The sequence below is a fragment of the Sinohyriopsis cumingii genome, chromosome 9, assembly GCF_028554795.1.
Source record: "Sinohyriopsis cumingii isolate HCF-2022 chromosome 9, ASM2855479v2, whole genome shotgun sequence".
Classification (NCBI taxonomy): domain Eukaryota; kingdom Metazoa; phylum Mollusca; class Bivalvia; order Unionida; family Unionidae; genus Sinohyriopsis; species Sinohyriopsis cumingii.
This window is the reverse complement of record NC_142969.1, coordinates 7,054,723-7,073,816: the sequence shown is the minus strand read 5'-3', so window position 1 is coordinate 7,073,816 and position 19,094 is coordinate 7,054,723. Positions and strand designations below refer to the sequence as shown.

At 33.7% G+C, this 19,094-nt stretch overlaps 1 protein-coding gene across 2 annotated transcripts in view; it reads left to right on the top strand.

Annotated features, from left to right (window-relative positions):
* The window catches only part of LOC149791222 (equilibrative nucleobase transporter 1-like), a 55,927-nt gene extending 36,833 nt beyond the window's left edge, over positions 1-19,094 (top strand). The window contains exons 8-12 of one of the 2 annotated variants that reach the window (XR_016423324.1): positions 1,931-2,032; positions 4,473-4,659; positions 6,324-6,444; positions 10,802-16,746; positions 16,867-19,094. Coding sequence is in view for 1 of the 2 variants with exons in the window: in XM_089969696.1 (XP_089825822.1) it covers positions 1,931-2,032; positions 4,473-4,659; positions 6,324-6,444; positions 10,802-10,909 (518 nt within the window). In the remaining variant the exon portion in view is untranslated. Of the gene's footprint in view, positions 1-1,930; positions 2,033-4,472; positions 4,660-6,323; positions 6,445-10,801 lie in introns of both variants that reach the window. The other variant, XM_089969696.1, reaches the window with a different exon arrangement.

Genomic DNA, 19,094 nt, shown 5'->3' with positions numbered 1-19,094 from the left:
ATGTGAAGTACCATATATATAATGTGAAGTACCATATATATATAATGTGAAGTACCATATATGTAATATGAAGTACCATATATATAATGTGAAGTACCATATATATATAAATATAATGTGAAGTACCATATATATAATGTGAAGTACCATATATATATAATGTGAAGTACCATATATATATAATGTGAAGTACCATATATATAATGTGAAGTACCATATATATAATGTGAAGTACCATATATATAAATATAATGTGAAGTACCATATATATAAATATAATGTGAAGTACCATATATATAAATATAATGTGAAGTACCATATATATAATGTGAAGTACCATATATACTCACTTAAAAGTCAAAAAGTCCAAATGCAAACTGCCCATAGTGTCAGATCTTGGTGTGTGCAGTTTGTTAGGAGTAATCAATAGACCAAACAACATGGATCCTAGTCTGCTAGTGCATTATGCAATGGCAGATCAGGTTCAAAGGTTTATGTTGTTTGATTTGGTTTATAGGTGAGTTTGTATGGTATGTGCATGAAGAAGAAAGCATACTAGATGTTTATTATAATAATTTGGAATTGTAAATATCAGTAAGCATATTAAAGTGTACCTTCATTTGGATAATGTAAGAAGGAAATTGTAACATTGATACCATTCACACTAGCATATTACAGTATGCTGCTATGACTCACATGACTGATTCAGGCTTTTCCAAAACTTTCACATAGTAATAGATATAGCAGTTCTGAGGCTCAGACAGAGAGGTTTGACCTCTCCCTTAATATTTATATTCTGTTTTTGGTTTTAATGGTTAAAAAAAGATTATGTGTGAGGGTCAAAATAAAATGCTGTATTTTCTGTCTCTTTAGTGGAAATCACTCATTCAAACATATAGTACCTTACATGCTTTAGTTAATGCATCCACCTCTTTTTGGTAAAGCTCCCACAGAAATGTGTATTAATAAGGACATGTGTCGCAATCAATGCAAGCATCATGACTGAGGACACAGTCACTCAAATCCACTCAGCATGTGTCTCAAGCCATGTAAGTCACATGACAGGGAAGCAGTCACTTAAACCCACACTATATATACCAGCAAGCCACATGATAGGGATGCAGTCACTCAAATCCAATCAGCATGTGTATCAATCCATGCAAGTCACGTGACAGGGAAGCAGTCACTCAAACCCACACTGAATTCACAAGCAAGCCACATGACAGGAATGCAGTCACTCAAACCCAATCATCGCGTGTCTCAGTCCAAGCAAGCCACAGGACAGGGATGAAGTCACTCAAACCTACACAGAATATCATCAGTTTGCTGTCACTTATGACACAGTTTCATTACAGTACTACTTAAACATAGGGTCAAATCAGTCTCAAACACTAATATTTTCTTTTCTTTATTCAACATGACCATAGTGGGAAAGAGAATATACCTTGAAAGAACAGTGGCCCAGAGTGGCCGAGTGGTCTAAAGTGCTCACCATTATGGATCATTGCCTTCTCACCTCTGTCTGCATGGGTTTGACTCTCAGGTTTGGCCTATGTGGGTATGAGAAAGTTTGCCAGTAGCTTCTCATGGGTCAGTGGTTCTTTCCGGGGTTTTCCAGGGTTCTTCCTCCATCATTTATACTGTCCTGCATGTATAGCCTATATTGTGTTTAAAATGGCATTAAATCCTACAAGAACAACAACCTCAAAAGAAGAGACCTCCAAAAACAAAGATAGTCATATATTTTATTACATGCATAGATATGATGCAGACATAGTTTATAACACCAACACTTTACACTAACTATTGGTAGATTCAACCTCAAGACATTTAGCAAAATAAGTGGACAGTGTGGATATTACAGTACTTCAGATACATTAAATTGCTATACATAATTAGATCCTATGATAACCGTATGATATTTTTTCAGTAAGTAGTTTCCTAGGACTGTTCTCCTACATCACCATGGGGGCCATTGGCACAGCACTTAGCACAGGTTTCTTATATGATTGGCAGAGGAGAAAATTTATTAGTAAGTATGATTATGGAGCATTAAAAATAATACCATACTCCAAGTACGCTGATGCCCAGGTACGGTGATGCCCAACTGAGAGTAGCAGTAACCTAAGCTGACAAATCAGTCTCAAAAATGAGAATTCTTTTTTTAATGGTTAATACATGAAACTTTGGTTATAAAGACATATGTATTGATTTGGCACTAATGTAGGTTTTCCATCATCCTACATGCCAGCCTGTCAAAGCTTAAGTTATTTACTTTAAAATTATAAGTTAAACATAAAGTGTTGACCCTGATCTGAAGAAGCAATATGGTATAGCATTATGGTATGTATTATGGGGTATGGCATTCTGGTATGGTATTATTGGATGTCATTATGTTATGGCATTATGGTACAACATGGTTTGGCATTATGGGGTATGGCAGATCAGTTTCAGTGCTTTGCATAGTTCAGTATAATTCAAACATCATAGGGATATGCATGTTTCATGTTAACTAAATTACTGTGAATTTCTTTTATTTTTGTGGGCATTAGTTGTCATGGTGTTTTGGGCATTAAGTGTCATGGTTTTGTGGGCATTAGGTGTCATGGTTTTGTGGGCATTAGGTGTCATGGTTTTGTGGGGATTAAGTGTCATGGTTTTGTGGGCATTAGGTGTCATGGTTTTGTGGGCATTAAGTTTCATGGTTTTGTGGGCATTAGGTGTCATGGTTTTGTGGGCATTAGGTGCCATGGTTTTGTGGGCATTAAGTGCCATGCTTTTGTGGGCATTAGGTGTCATGGTTTTGTGGGCATTAGGTGTCATGGTTTTGTGGGCATTAAGTGTCATGGTTTTGTGGGCATTAGTTGTCATGGTTTTGTGGGCATTAGGTGTCATGGTTTTGTGGGCATTATGTGTCATGGTTTTGTGGGCATTAAGTGTCATGGTTTTGTGGGCATTAGGTGTCATGGTTTTGTGAAAATATATGTCCTTTTTACCATCAGTAATTCGTACTGTTGCTATTGCATAGCTGCTTATTTTCTGGGTGGAAAGTAAACCCACTGTATGACAAGAATGTGTCCTACATTAAGGTGGACTAAAAGATTCCAGAACACTGGATTACCCATGGTACACCCCACTGGTACACAGACTATGGTATGATACATTATCAGTACATATATCAACTTGATTTAAGATCTGTTTATATGCCATTCTCATCCTTGACAAGATAACAAAAATTATTTGAAACATGCTATCTGTAGTTGTCACTAATTTTAATTCAGCCTATTATACTAGTTCAGGCTGAGCAATATGATTGGCTGCAGGACTCATCTTGACCAGCACTCCCTTTGTTCTGCATGTCAAACATCATAGGGTCATGCATATTTCATATTAACTGAATTACTGTGAATTTCTTTTATTTTTGTGGGCATTCGTTATTTTGTGATTGTGTGGACATTAGTTATCATGGTTTTGTGGGCATTAGGTGTCATGGTTTTGTGGGCATTGGTTATCATGGTTTTGTGAAAATTTATGTGTCATTTTTAATATCAATAATACATACCTATTGCTATTGCAAAGCTGGTACTTTTGTGAGTGGAAAATATACCCACTGTATAACATGATTATGTCTCCCCCCTCCATTAAGGTGGACCAAAAGTTTCCAGAACACTGAATTACCCTTGATACACCCCATTGATACATGGACTATTGATACAATACATTATCAATACACATATCAACTTGATCATTTTATATGCCATTCTCATCCTTGACAAGATAACAAAACTACTTTCAAACAGACTATATGTTATTTGTCACTGATTTTAATTCAGCATTTTAGACCAGTTGAGGCTGAGCAATATGATTGGATGCAGGACTCATTTGGACTACCTTTGTTTTGCACACTCAGCATGAATGCTTTATAAACATCTTATTAACAATTTCATGTAACATGTAAGTTACTTCATCATTATCAATAAGAAAATAAGGAACTAATAATTAGATTTTCACAAGTTTCTCAATACAGTTTTGTTTTGAAAATAAAAGAATGAATGACCAGTAGGTTACTGTAGAGTAAACAGCAAACATTTCTGACCATGTAAAAGCAAAGTATGATCAGTGTACCATTATGCCCACATTGTTTTGTCTACGTGAGTTTTAAGGTCTTTTCAAGAACAATATAGTATGAGATATAACAGCAAATATGAGATCTTTATCAATATTTTTATCAAATGCCAAATACTCCAATAAAATCAATTGCCACATAGCCAGTTGATGCATGTAATATATTCTTCGATTAAGACTTTAAAATTTGGTCCATAAAGTGAGAAAAATTGAAAATATTTCAGGTGCCTTCCAGGCCCCAAACACGTAGATAAAAAAAATCTCCATTTTATCAGTTCTATTATGTCCATTCTGGATGTTTAAGATGAATGATGGGTTTGATTGAAATTTTTCTTTTTATTTTGCAGAGGAGACACCACTTAATCAAAAGCTGATGCCAGTATTGCTCCCAATGCTTCTGACAATTATATATTCTCTCAGCACAACACTCCTGACCTTCTTCGAGAGCGAGATCACACTTTATTTTGCCTTTGTGACATTTACCTTCTTCAGGTCATCTCTATTTACTGTAGCTGTGGCCTTTATTGGTGATGCGTATGTGAATCTTCTGCTTTTATGTTTTTAAAAAAATTTCCAAACAAATATTATTATTGAAATAACAATTAAAAACTTTTTGTGCTCTAAAAATGGCATCACCATATTTGATGTGCATTTCTAGACAAGCAAGAAAATATATTAGCCAGACTCTATGATCAGTATCTGTGTATGGTAACAATGAATGTTAAAAGATTTTGAACAGGCATGTGCATTTCCTGGCATGGGCAAGATAAGCTTTTTTTAAAGCCACTTATTCAGATGTAAATAAGCAGATACAATGAGGTAGCTGTCACTTGTACATGCGTGCTTTGGAGGTTCATAGAAAGGAAATTTAATTGAAGAATGATCTGTGTTTACTGGTCATAGAAAATTTAATTAAGAATTATATGTTTATTGGTTGTGTACATGAACAGAATAGAATAAAGTAGTCATTCAAAAGGTTTGGTTATTCAATAAATTTACACAGACTCACAGATGTGGCAGATAGATTAAAGTGACTTTGGACAATAGAACTTACTCAGATTGGCACTGACTAACCAAGTGGTGTTGCTGTGCCACATAAACACCAAATGAAACCAAACCATTCAATAAGTTTAATAAATTTTGATCAAACACAAAAAAGTATTTTTGTATAGCCCTAGCTCAGGAGTATATAGTGGTCAAGTCACTCCATCCTACCTTCTAGCACTTGATAGGACAGCTAGTCCCTCAGCCTTTGCTAGCTTGCCATGAAACTTTCAAAATATCAAGGTCATCACCTGAAGGACACAGGGTACTAATTATACAGAAGAACTTTGAACCAGTCTAGAAATGGGTGAACAAATAATTGAGTATATACGGGTTTGGTGGTCCATAATTTGTTCATAATGAAAATTAAAATTTTAGTAAAAATATCTTTTGAAAGCTTATCCTATCTGTAATTTAAAATAAAATATAGACAAAATTCTATTGATACAATTTTAGTATTTTTACAGGCTTGACTTAGGAGTACTCAATAATGAAAGTAGCACCTAATTCATTTGGTGCAGAAATAGTAATGTGTTTCATGCACATGTAGATTAAAAAAATGCCGTGGGTCATATGGTGTTCTCCACACTGAAGCTTGCACCAAGGATAGCTGTGCATGGAGAAATGTAAGTCTGTTCATCAGCACCCAGAAATGTTATTGAATTTTGAATATGATGGTGTTTCCATATGTTTACTATGGGAGTTGAATTAGTACCATGACTCCTACATGAAGATGCACTTATCATCAAATTATTTGCTCATGTAAATTGTGTTAGAGTTATTGCCCTTTGTGTCTGGTAGCTTAATTTGCTGTTTGAGATAATCTTGTAACTACCAGAACTAATCCCATTTCTTGTTAAAATTGATTGCCATGATATCTTGTAAATAGTATGGTCATCACCTTAAGGTGTGCATATTGACAGATCAGTTTGCTCTGGTAATTTTTGTTAGAGTTGTTTCCACTTCTGCCATATTATCACAATTAGTTCCATTACTTTTCTCACTCTTTTATATGCATTACTGTGTAACTTTCAGATATTGGACTTAAAAATAGTTGCCACTGTTTTTCACACTATTTTTTAAGAACTACTATGAAACTCTCAGATGTTATACTTGTATACCCAATGAATCTCTCTGGTCTGTTTCATTCACAGATTCCCAGTGGATTACTTTGGAGTGTTGTTTGGATTTGTCCAGTTTGCTGCAGGTATTGCGGGTCTAATACAGTATCCTGTATTTGAGTGGTATGAAGCATATCCTAAAGCTGCTCAGCATGTAAGTATGGCATCATCTTGTTATGGTGTCTTACCAGTAATAAGCATTATAATGACAGCTTCTTGTTATGGTGTCTTACCAGTAATAGGCATTATACTGACATCATCTTGTTGTCGTGTCTTACCAGTAAAAAGCATTATAATGACAGCATCTTGTTATGGTGTCTTACCAGTAATAGGCATTATACTGACATCATCTTGTTGTCGTGTCTTACCAGCAAAAAGCATTATAATGACAGCATCTTGTTATGGTGTCTTACCAGTAATAGGCATTATACTGACATCATCTTGTTGTCGTGTCTTACCAGTAAAAAGCATTATAATGACAGCATCTTGTTATGGTGTCTTACCAGTAATAGGCATTATAATGACAGCTTCTTGTTATGGTGTCTTACCAGTAATAGGCATTATAATGACAGCTTCTTGCTGTGGTGTCTTACCAGTAATAGGCGTTATATTGACAACATCTTGTTATGGTGTTTTACCAGTAATAGGCATTATAATGACAGCTTCTTGTTATGATATCTTACCAGTAATAGGCATTATGACAGCTTCTTGTTATGGCGTCATACCAGTAATAGGCATTATAATGACAGCTTCTTGTTATGGTGTCATACCAGTAATATGCATAATGACAGATTCTTGTTATGGTGTCATACCAGTAATATGCATTATAATGACAGCTTGTTATGGTATCTTACCAGTACTAGGAATTATAATGACAGCTTCTTGTTATGGTGTCTTACATTTAGTAGGCATTATAATGACAGCTTCTTGTTATGGTGTCTTACCAGTAATATGCATTATAATGACAGCTTCTTGTTATGGTGTCTTACCAATAATAGACATTATAATGACAGCTTCTTCTTATGGTGTCTTACCAGTAATAGGCATTATAATGACAGCTTCTTGTTATGGTGTCTTACCAGTAATAGGTATTACATCGACAGCTTTCTACTTGACTTGGTGAGACAGACAACCCAGTATATCAGAGAACAAACTTTTATCCACATGCAGAAATATCATACCAAAGGAGGAGTTGAATAATATGAAATAAAAATAATTTTCAAACATTTTAATATTTAATCTTGATGTTTCTCATAAGACTTTTGCATTCCAGATAGGAAAACAAGCCAGCATATCCAAGGGTACAAACTGCATGTATATAATAATAATAATAATACAAAAGTTTAGTTGAATAAAAACATTTATGTATAGGATACATGTGGTGTTGAAAAGTTTAACACAATCATAACACTGATATTGGTGTCATCACTGTAATTAAAAATGTCACACCTATTTCTTACTTTTTACAGTACTGAAAATATTTTTTTGAATGACTTAATGAACTGAAATCAAATTTGCGGTGATACTTTACATCAGCAAGCATAGGTCAAGTTCAGTTTTGCCATTTCTTGTAAAATTTACTGAATTATGGACCCTTTTTTATCTGTATCTTTGCTTTTCAATTTCATTCCATTTCCATTCAGTAACTTTTGATAGAGTTCATGAAAAGAAGTAAAATTTGGTGCGAGGCTTTACAATACGAGTAACCAGCAAGTTCTTTTTTCACAGTTTTCAAGTAATCTTTTAGAGTTCATACCTACCATAACATGCAGTGTTGCACGAAAACTATGATTTTGGACTTCCAAACCCACCAACAAGGACACCATTTTTAAGAATCATAGCCCCAAATTTTGTCACAAACAATAATAAGCCCTATGTTTCGTGACCACTGTGATCTGTAGTATGTTCATGAGCAGTAAACATTTCTGCTTAAAGCTCAGCTAAACCTATCCTCGAGGCATACCAGTCATATAGGGCAATTAAATATTAATAATGACAGTGTTTAGGCCATCTTTAATAATGACAATGTTTTAGCCAGCTTTAATAATGACAATGTTTAGGCCAGCTTTAATAATGACAAGGTTTAAGCCAGCTTTAATAATGGCAATGTTTAGGTCAGCTTTAATATGATAATGTTTAGGCCAGCTTTAATAATGATAATGTTTAGGCCAGCTTTAATAATGACAATGTTTAGGCCAGCTTTAATAATGACAGTGTTTAGGCCAGCTTTAGTAATGATAATGTTTAGCCCAGCTTTAATAATAATAATGTTTAGGCCAGCTTTAATAATGACAATGTTTAGGCCAGCTTTAATATGATAATGTTTAGGCCAGCTTTAATAATGATAATGTTTAGGCCAGCTTTAATAATGACAATGTTTAGGCCAGCTTTAATAATGATAATGTTTAGGCCAGCTTTAATAATGACAATGTTTAGGCCAGCTTTAATATGATAATGTTTAGGCCAGCTTTAATAATGATAATGTTTAGGCCAGCTTTAATAATGACAATGTTTAGGCCAGCTTTAATAATGACAATGTTTAGGCCAGCTTTAATAATGACAATATTTAGGCCAGCTTTAATAATGATAATGTTTAGGCCAGCTTTAATAATGATAATGTTTAGGCCAGCTTTAATAATGACAATGTTTAGGCCAGCTTTAATAATGACAATGTTTAGGCCAGCTTTAATAATGACAATGTTTAGGCCAGCTTTAATAATGATAATGTTTAGGCCAGCTTTATTAATGACAGTGTTTATGCCAGCTTTAATAAATTTGTGATCAGCAGTAAAAATTATTTTGAAGTCTGATTTTTGTCCCTATATGAATCGCAATACATGATTATTTCAGTTTTCAGAAATAGCATTAAAGTGTGATTCTGGAAGCATTACACTATCAGCAAAGTGCAGCAAAAATAAATTTCAGAACTCCAGGTTGACGGATGTTTTGCTTTGTCAACCACAACAGCAGAGTTAAGCATTTAATTATTTGACATATTGCAAACATCATATCAACATTAGGCATGTAACATCCATCAGAATAGGAGGACTGCCTATATGTAGCATATTCAACATGCCAAACTGACTATTCTCTTTATTATTATTTATTATAATAATCTTGATAAAATACTAAATATTAATTGATCCATACTTTTGAGTATGATTTTGGCCATCAAATAGCCTCATTGAAAGACAGTAATAAGAATATACTCGTGTTTGCAGTTAATCTGTTTTGATAAAGCATTAATATCCATACTGTATTAGGCATTTTTTACTGCTGTAAGGCTCCCAATAAACTTGAAAATATTACATTCTCCCCTTCCTCCCAGTCAAATGGTGTGTTATAAGTGTGACATATATTCAGGTTTCTATAGACACAAGCATATCTCATGGTCAGACTGCATTAGATACAGTTCAGGCAATGTTAACATTATGGTTGTTATGAACAACTCTGTTCTCACCAGGATTCACTCAGAGAATCCAGCAGGAATGCTTGGGTAACAGTACCATCCGGTCATGTGTGAGCACTAATGACAGATGCATTACTTTTAATACCCAAAATGAACTACTGAAATCAACAAAGACTGCATCAGATTAAACACGTACTTGAATTTTGAAGACAGATCCATGATGTACGTTTATTATTTAAAATTAGTGTGGTTGTGATTATGTGAGAGTTTGCACATGTATATGTGCATGGTGTTGATGTTTAACGACACCAAGTCTACCAATTATATCTTCTTTGTAAGTATATTAAATGCTTTGAAAAAAAGGTTAATTGTTTTTATTCAGATTTGAATTTCCAATCATTTTTTATAGTTTTAGATGAAAGGATAGCTTATTCTCAAATGGATGACATGGCTTGTTTTTGATAAGATGTATGAACCCTTGTGGAACCTCAAAACACAATTTTTGAGCCTCAAAAACCCCCAACGCTATCTTAGAATATGGCAGGTATGACAGTTATGGGCTCTACTTGACTTGGTAGTTTCTGCCCACTAACGTTTGAAACATTTCATGAATTGAAACCAAATACCTTATTTACTTGCTTATAAGACAAGTCCAATTGCAAACTGCACAGACCCAGATCTGTTGTCACATAATGTGATGGCAGATCTTGGTCACTGCAGCTTTTAGGGAGTAATCAGTAGAACCAACAACATAGACCCTGATCTGCAGGCACATTAAGCAAATATACATGTTATGGAACGAGACTGTACATTAAGGAGACATGGATCTGGTTTGATTGTTACTGCTCTCCAGCAAAATATGCTGAGTTATGGCCCCTATTTCATATAATGCTTTTCCATTTAATAATTGACACATTATTGACCGAGGTATCTTTGGCATATTGACTCATTACTAGTTTCCTATTGAAGTCCCATCCTCACATGGACTCATTACTAGTATCCTATTGAAGTCCCATCCTCCCATCTGAATTTCACAGTGCTGTAACCCTGGTAGACCTTTAATATGACAAATGCTTTATTTTCTTTTTCCATTTCATTTCAGGTCAGTATATTCCTTCTGATACTCCAGCTCACCACTTTGATACATCCAGTAATCTTATTCATCCGGTGCCGCAGGGAAAAGCAATATTCATTTAACTCTACCTCTTGAAGATTATCTATACAGAAAGAAACCATTGACTATAAGCAATTTATATACTAGAGGTGTAAAGTATTACCAGTATACTGATTTACCATGGTATCTTTTTCTGGTGGTACGTACCACAGTACTTTTTCACTGTACCAGTACATCAGTAGTGTCCATCAGTATGGAATATACAGAAATTCCTGAGGGAACTTGTTATATCTTTAATGATATTTACACCATGTTTTCATCATTTGTGACCAAAAAAATGATTTAAAAAGGTCTTATTTTAACAAAATGGTTGTATCTGTCACAAATTAATAGTGAATATTACAAATATATGTTATGACCCTTTAATCGCATCTTTGACATGGGATGGCCAAATGAAATGTTGTGAAACATTCAGACCAAATCCAACTTTCAGAAAAAATTTCAGTTTAAAAAAAAAAAAAATATTAAAATAACACATCATGTTTTAATTATTTAATATAACAAAATATAATAGTATGTGAATAAGTTAAGTATATTTTTTCTTTGGTATGACTGCAAATCATCCTATGATTTTTAGAAACACCTGTTTTCTGACTGAACTTTCTGTAATTTCTCAAGTCCACTAAATATTTTCTCATTTGTTCAGTAAGTGTTTTACGTTTACTGGCCATGTCTGATCAATATCTTGCCTTTATCTCAAAACAATTACTTTTTTTTAAAAATATTATTGATATAATATGTTATTATTTTAATAAATATCAGGCAAGATACTTTCCCACTACTAGCAGAAGGAAGTTAAAATAAAGGTGTCAGGCCCTGCCCCAGGATATTTTAATTGTTGGTTGCTAATACAACTGTGGTATATCTTGGTACATTCTTAAATACAATGGTATTCGGCAGTACATAATTGTTCATGGTACCCTGCTTTATTATGTACTGGAGGAGAGTTCTTGCAAATTTTATAAATCTCGACAAATTATTGTACATGTACTCTTAAAGGTATGCTGTTGGAATTGTATTGCTGATAGTGCCCTGTCATTTATATGACTGTATGGTGCTGATATGACCTGGACAGAACATGAGAAATTTCTTGTTTGTTGTTTGCCATTGTATTTCTTATTACATGACATGAAAATTGCACCGTCAGTTGTGTAAATGTATATCTTTTCTGACAGGCCATGCTATTTTTTATCAACTGTGTAATTGTACTGCTGTCAACTTTGATATGAAAAGTGCCCTGTAAGTTGTGTGAATGTACAATGCTGCTGACGATGACATGAAAAGTACCCTGTCAGTAATGTGAATGTCCAATGCTGCTGACTATGACATGAAAAGTGCCCTGTCAGTTGTGAGAATGTACAATGCTGCTGACTATGCCATGAAAAGTACCCTGTCAGTTGTGTAGTTGTACAATGCTGCTGACTATGATATGAAAAGTGCCCTGTCAGTTGTGTGAATGTACAATGCTGCTGACTATGACATGAAAAGTGCCCTGTCAGTTGTGTGAATGTACAATGCTGCTGACTATGACATGAAAAGTGCCCTGTCAGTTGTGTAAATATATGTTTGTTCTGACAAACTCACAAGTGTTCTACTATGTGAATGTACAATGCTGCTGTCTCTGACATGAAAAGTTCTCATTTAGATGTGTGAATGTACAGGACTGCTGACTTGAACATTAAAAGTGCCATGTCAGTTGTTTAAATATATAGTGTTGCTGATTTTAACGTGAAAAGTGCCCTGGCAATTGCATGAATGTAGTGCTGTTGACTTTGATGTTAAGAATGCCATCAATTGTATGGATGTTCAGTGCTGTTGACTTTGGCATGAAAAGTGATGTCATTTGCATGATTGTACAGTACTGCTGACTTTGACATGAAAAGTGCCATGTCTATTGTTTAAATGTACAGTGCTGTTGACATTGACATGAAAATGTTATTTATAATTATTATTGTCATCATTCAGATTTGTTCAGCATTACATAATTTGCATATGTTGATAAGGTGTTTTACATGCATATATCAATAGCACTATCTATTGCATGTATCAGTAGCACTATCCATTGCATGTATCAATAGCACTATTGCATGTATCAATAGCACTATCTGTTGCATGTATCAATAACAATCTATTGCATGTATCAATAGCACTAACTATTGCATGTATCAATAGCACTATATATTGCATGTATCAATAGCAATCTCTATTGCATGTATCAATAACACTATATATTGCATGTATCAATAGCACTATATATTGCATGTATCAATAGCACTATCTATTGCATGTATCAAAAGCACTATCTATTGCATGCAGTATTGTCCTTATCAAAATATGGTCACATTTATTACATTGGCGCAATTCATGTCTTCAGATACCAAGTTACATAATGATTTGTTTAATTTTATATAGATCTACTATGGTTCTGTTTTCTGTGGTGTACAATTGATGTGTATTGTTGTATACAATCTTCAGGACACTTAAAATCCATTTGGTCAACAGTACCAGGACACTTTTAAAATCCATTTCATCCACACCACCAGGGCACTTTTAAAATCCATTTCATCCACATAACCAGGGCACTTTTAAAACCCATTTTGTCAACAGTATACATTAAACAAAATTTGACAGGGTGTATGTTTTGTCCATGTCACACAAATATCAGAATGATTCACATGAACATGAAGGCATGTCTTCTAATCTTTGTTATGTGAAAGTTAAGTACAGAATTCCTGCCATATTATCTGCTGGTTATAGACAAGACTGAACAATTCAAGACTCTCACTGTATATATATATAGGTTACTGCATTTGTATGGGAAAATATGAATGAGTTTTTTCAAATGGAAATATTGCACAACCTTGGGAGTACAGTATATCCATCCAACAAAACAAGTTCATATTTTCCCATACAAATGCAGTAACCTTTTTATTATATGCTAATTTTTTTATTATACCTAATGCTGAATTATTTTAGCAAAATACACTACAAGAAACAAAGTAACTGAATGTATGCGGTATTCCAAATTAAATACACAACCACAGATTCATCATTACACAACATTATTACTGCGCACATAACTCCGCCCAGATAAATTTGAACTAAGTCGCGTGTTCAACATAACTTTCGAAAGAAAATGGCGTGTCTAGTTAAAATTGACGTGTCTAGTTCATATTGTGAATGAATGCGCATTGCGACAACTTTTCCATTTGATCTGGAATGAATAGATTTTGTAGTTTTTTTCTTCAATTCTACGAAATTTTGTGATTATGGACTGGATTTATATGTGACAATTCCACATGAAATACATCGGATTGAAGAAGCGAGGGAGAAGCATGTTGACACCTGCAAATGTGTTTCTGTTTCTGTCACTGAATGTTTGAAATCATAATCTGTGGAAAATATAAAGTCTTTCAATTGCAATTATCAAAAAGACACTATGGAATTTAATTCTTATTTCATTTTGAGTGCAGTAAGGAGGATGTAATTACACTTATATTCGAAATTAAAGTACAATTTTTTAATGTGTAATCAAGATTGAAAACCTATGACATGGCTCATGTAATTCAGATTTGCAGAAATAAGAAAGTACATTTTGAGGAAATTCAGGATGTAAAACTGTAAGTATATATTTTTGACATTCTTATCACCAGCTAAAGAAGACAATATATGACTTGTCACTTGTATGTTATTTGTAAGGACCCTTTCTTGCATCTGTTGTATAGCTAGCCTAAATCCGAAACATTGTATCAGCAAAGTTAACGTGTAATATGCCAAAGCAGCTGGTATGTGGCAGTTTATGAAACATCTGCTTTAGTTCATTCAGAAACAAATTTAAACAACCACAATGTAAAGCACCTACTATGCGAGTGTACATGATTTGTTTACAAATCAAAAATGCTGATGTCTGCATCCATTGTTTACAATAGAATGTAGTTCCTTTATGCACGTGAATGCAATATGTGTATCTGCACATGAGTTCAGTATAGTATAATATTGCACAATTCTATCAATGTAAAGTTAGCAGAGAAAAAATGAGCATATAATAAATGTATATATATATAAGGAATATCATAAATACATTTATGGTAATATAATGTATTTTACCTCCGTCTCTATATTGTGATAGATGCAAAACATGACATAAATATACAGCCATCTGTAATGATGCAATTCATGGACAGCTTAGATATTATTTTATATTTTATTTGTATAGTATTTACTTTGTTTTTTTATGATTTATTTTTGGTTTTTCATATACTGTTACAAGAAAGATAGGAATAACGATTATTCTTTATTATTATTGTCATCACCAAGCAATCTATCGTATCTGCAACATCAGGTTCAAGTGCATTAGCACATATTCACTACAAAACGAGTGCTTCACCAAATCAGTTCTTTTTTCTTTCATAGCTTTCATAATTATCAGCAAAAACATACAGAGGCGAATTGAGAGCACATTCAGTTTGAAAATTTTTATGAATATAGAGCTTGATCAAATAAAACTTTACAACTTGTCATAAAATGCCTATAAATTCAGTGTCATGTAGTTTTGAAGTAGCAAGTTTGTTTTATGTTCATCAATATTTATTTTGTTTCAATAACAGTGGAGTCACAAATAATCCTGAAATGGGATGAAAGTCTGTAGTAGTTAAATGAAAGAAAAATATCTTTGTGATAAATTAAGTTTAGGAGAAAGCAAGTACTGTATATACTCGTCCATAAGCTCATCTGCATGCAAGCTGACCCTCCCTCAGCTGAATAGGTATAAACATTAAAAAGTGCCTGACCCATGCATAAGCCAATCCACAAGTCTGAGACAACATCACAAGATACACGCAGTAAGTTCTAAATGTAATAATTTTAGGAAAAATTATATTAGCAAAGATTCTTCCCGTGTTGTCATATATGATTATTACATTGAAATGTTGTAAGTTAATTTGTTTTAATAGTCAATAAATTTAAGTTCCTGTTTTCTTATGGTTTCTGCCTAATTCAGATTTGTGTATGATTTGATCAGACAATGACTAGAATTGATCATTCGCTTGCTGCTGTAACAGTACCTCCTCCTTTTGACTCTAGTTAATTATTGTTCATTTATGCATTATTGCATTATAATTTTGTATCAATGCACCAGAAACTGCATTTTTATTTTGCCTTGAAATTCTAAATACCTAACTCATTAAAGTGTGATCCCAGGGTGACAACAATTAAGGACAATAGGGTTTGGTTGAATGCTTACATGCAGCTAGTGAGCATATTTACATAATGGTACAACCACATGTACATTGAAGGTTACGTAATGGTACAACCACATGTACATTGAAGGTGATATAATGGTACAACTGCATGTACATTGAAGGTTACATAATGGAACAACCACATGTACATTGAAGGTTACATAATGGTACAACTGCATGTACATTGAAGGTTACACAATGGTACAACCGCATGTACATTGAAGGTTGGAAGTTGTGCTGAATGAAGTACATCCCTCTGAGGTACATCCCATGGATTTGAATCATAGCACTACACTAACCCTAAATAATACCTCTGAAATACATCAAGTTTCAGAAATAATGCTTCAGAAATTATTGTAATTCTGTAAAAGCTCAGTTGTAGTCAGCTTAGATGTAGGCAACCTTACACCCTGTTTTACACAGCTACACTTAAGTGTAGGCAACCTTAGACCCTGTTTTACACAGCTACACTTAGATGTAGGCAACGTTACACCCTGTTTTACACAGCTAGACTTAGATGTAGGCAACCTTACAACCTGATTTACACAGCTACACTTAGATGTAGGCAACCTTACAACCTGTTTTACACAGCTACACTTAGATGTAGGCAACCTTACACCCTGTTTTACACAGGTAGGTGTAGGCAACCTTACACTCTGTCTTACACAGTTAGGTGTAGGCAACCTTACACCCTGTTTTACACAGCAGCTGCTACAGTTAGATGTAGGCAACCTTACACCCTGTTTTACACAGCTACACTTAGATGTAGGCAACCTTACATCCTGTTTTACACAGCTACAATTATCTTTTATTAATATGGAGTAAAAATCAATTCCACATCAAAGTACTGGTATAGCCACCGGTCAAAATTCCCTCATAAACCAAGCCAGTTTCAGGGATTTAACGATTAACTGCCCTGCATTGCTATCAGAAAACAAAAGACAAAAATGCTAATTATAAAGAATGGAGATGCCAAAACCACCAGCTTTCCAGTGTGGAAAATTATGATTTTGCTAGCAAAAACACAAAACTAAAATAGATTTATGATGATCTTAGTGGATCTATATTAAGAATTTTAGCCTTCAGTATTACCATACTTTCACAAACATGTCACAGTTATATAAATAGATGTTGGTTATGTGCCTTCCACAATCAAACTTGTCTTCCTTTAGGGATCGCTCGTTTCACTGAAAAAACTACTCATGAGCACGTGGGTAAAACATAACTGAAACAGCTATGTACGTCTAGCTGAAATGAGATCTTGAAGAATGTGATAAACAGTGAATAAAGCTAAATCGGCATTTAATAATGTTTTGGAATAAACAAGGTTTTAAGTGACGCTAAGCACGATTTGTATTGTGTAAGCACTATTCATTATAGTACAACCTGGTCTCTGGGTAAACTCACACAGTCCCGTCAATTATGAAGTCTTTATTTACCTTCATTAATTATCATGTTGGAGAAATCAGAAAATATGCACATGCAAAGGGATGGGACACCAAAAATATATTGTTTTGACATGCATATAAGTAGCGGGACAGAGAAAAAATTATTTTCTCGTGTCCCAAGTTATACAGCCACTATGGTAGTCAACAAACAAGCTTAATTTTAAAGTTTAGACCTTGGTCCATGGACAAGTCACCCCACCCACCCCAGACTTTTATTGTTTTTTCCTAAATTATTTGACTTATACATGAGTACATACAGCAAGCATGGATGGAGAATATGAAAAGTAAAGCAACAGCAAAATGCAGAACTGAAAATGATACATTTTCAAGTGCTATTAATAACGAACAGTAAACATATCAATATCTTAATGTTTAATTTAAACTTTTATTTCTCCTTGGAATGTTTTTATATTAAATTTCACAATTATTTGGGCATCACCTTAATTTTGAAAAGAATAATAAAACGTGCAGCAAGAGTCATCAGAATTTTGGGAACCCAGTACATAGCCACATTGCAACCTCTGTATTGTGATGTGTTTCTACAACAATACTATCCTGTATATGAACTGAGAAGATTGCTAGAGTCTATAAATTCCAATTTGTTCAAGAAACTTACAAACCTTTTTTCACGGCATTTTATTATTTCATATTGTTAAACATTTTGATCTTGTGTCTGTTTACACACATTAAGTTTCAGGAAGGAAAATTTCAAGAACTTTTAAGCTAAAAAAGAAGAAAATTATTACATTGTGCAAGTATATAAAGCCAGCAAAGATAAGTTGATTTCATATTTTGCCCTGTACTTTTATATTTTGCCCTGTACATTTATATTTTGCCCTGTACATTTATGCCTGATACATTTATATTTTGCCCTGTACTTGCACCCTGATAGATGTCACCCATTTCAATTGTCGTTTATTATTGAGGTTACTATCTTTTTTAGAAACAAAGTCATAACACAATGTTGTTGAATCATGCTGTCAAATTTTTAAATACTTTTACAAAGTTCAAAGATCATTTTTTTCTTTTTTATTATCTGGCACAGAATTTTGCAGAATGACACGTACAAGTGACTGTTACGTACATTTTTAAGTTTTCTACTATCATTTCATTCATTTCCTTTCTACTTTGTCCTATTAGTTTAGTCCAGTATGAACCTTGGGAAAGGAAGTTTTGAAAGAGCTATCCTGGCTGTACCTTAAGCCTTTAAAATTGTATCAAACTATCTCATTGTTACCATGGTAATATTAACATCATAATCATCACTATTATTGAAAGTCAAGCATATTATTAATTAAATATATCTTTCTAAAGATTCGTTTGCAACTTTCACCTTCTATTTTTATAACTTTACTTTTTAGTTTTCATATTTTATCAGGGATTGTGACATACAGTTAAACCCATATATTTTCATACAGGTGTAACTCACTACTATATAGGAGGGTTTTCCTCAAGAGATGAGAAGTGTCTTCTATCACTTATTGAAATATCATGTGTATTTAAAAAAATCATTATTAAAAATTCTGGACAAGA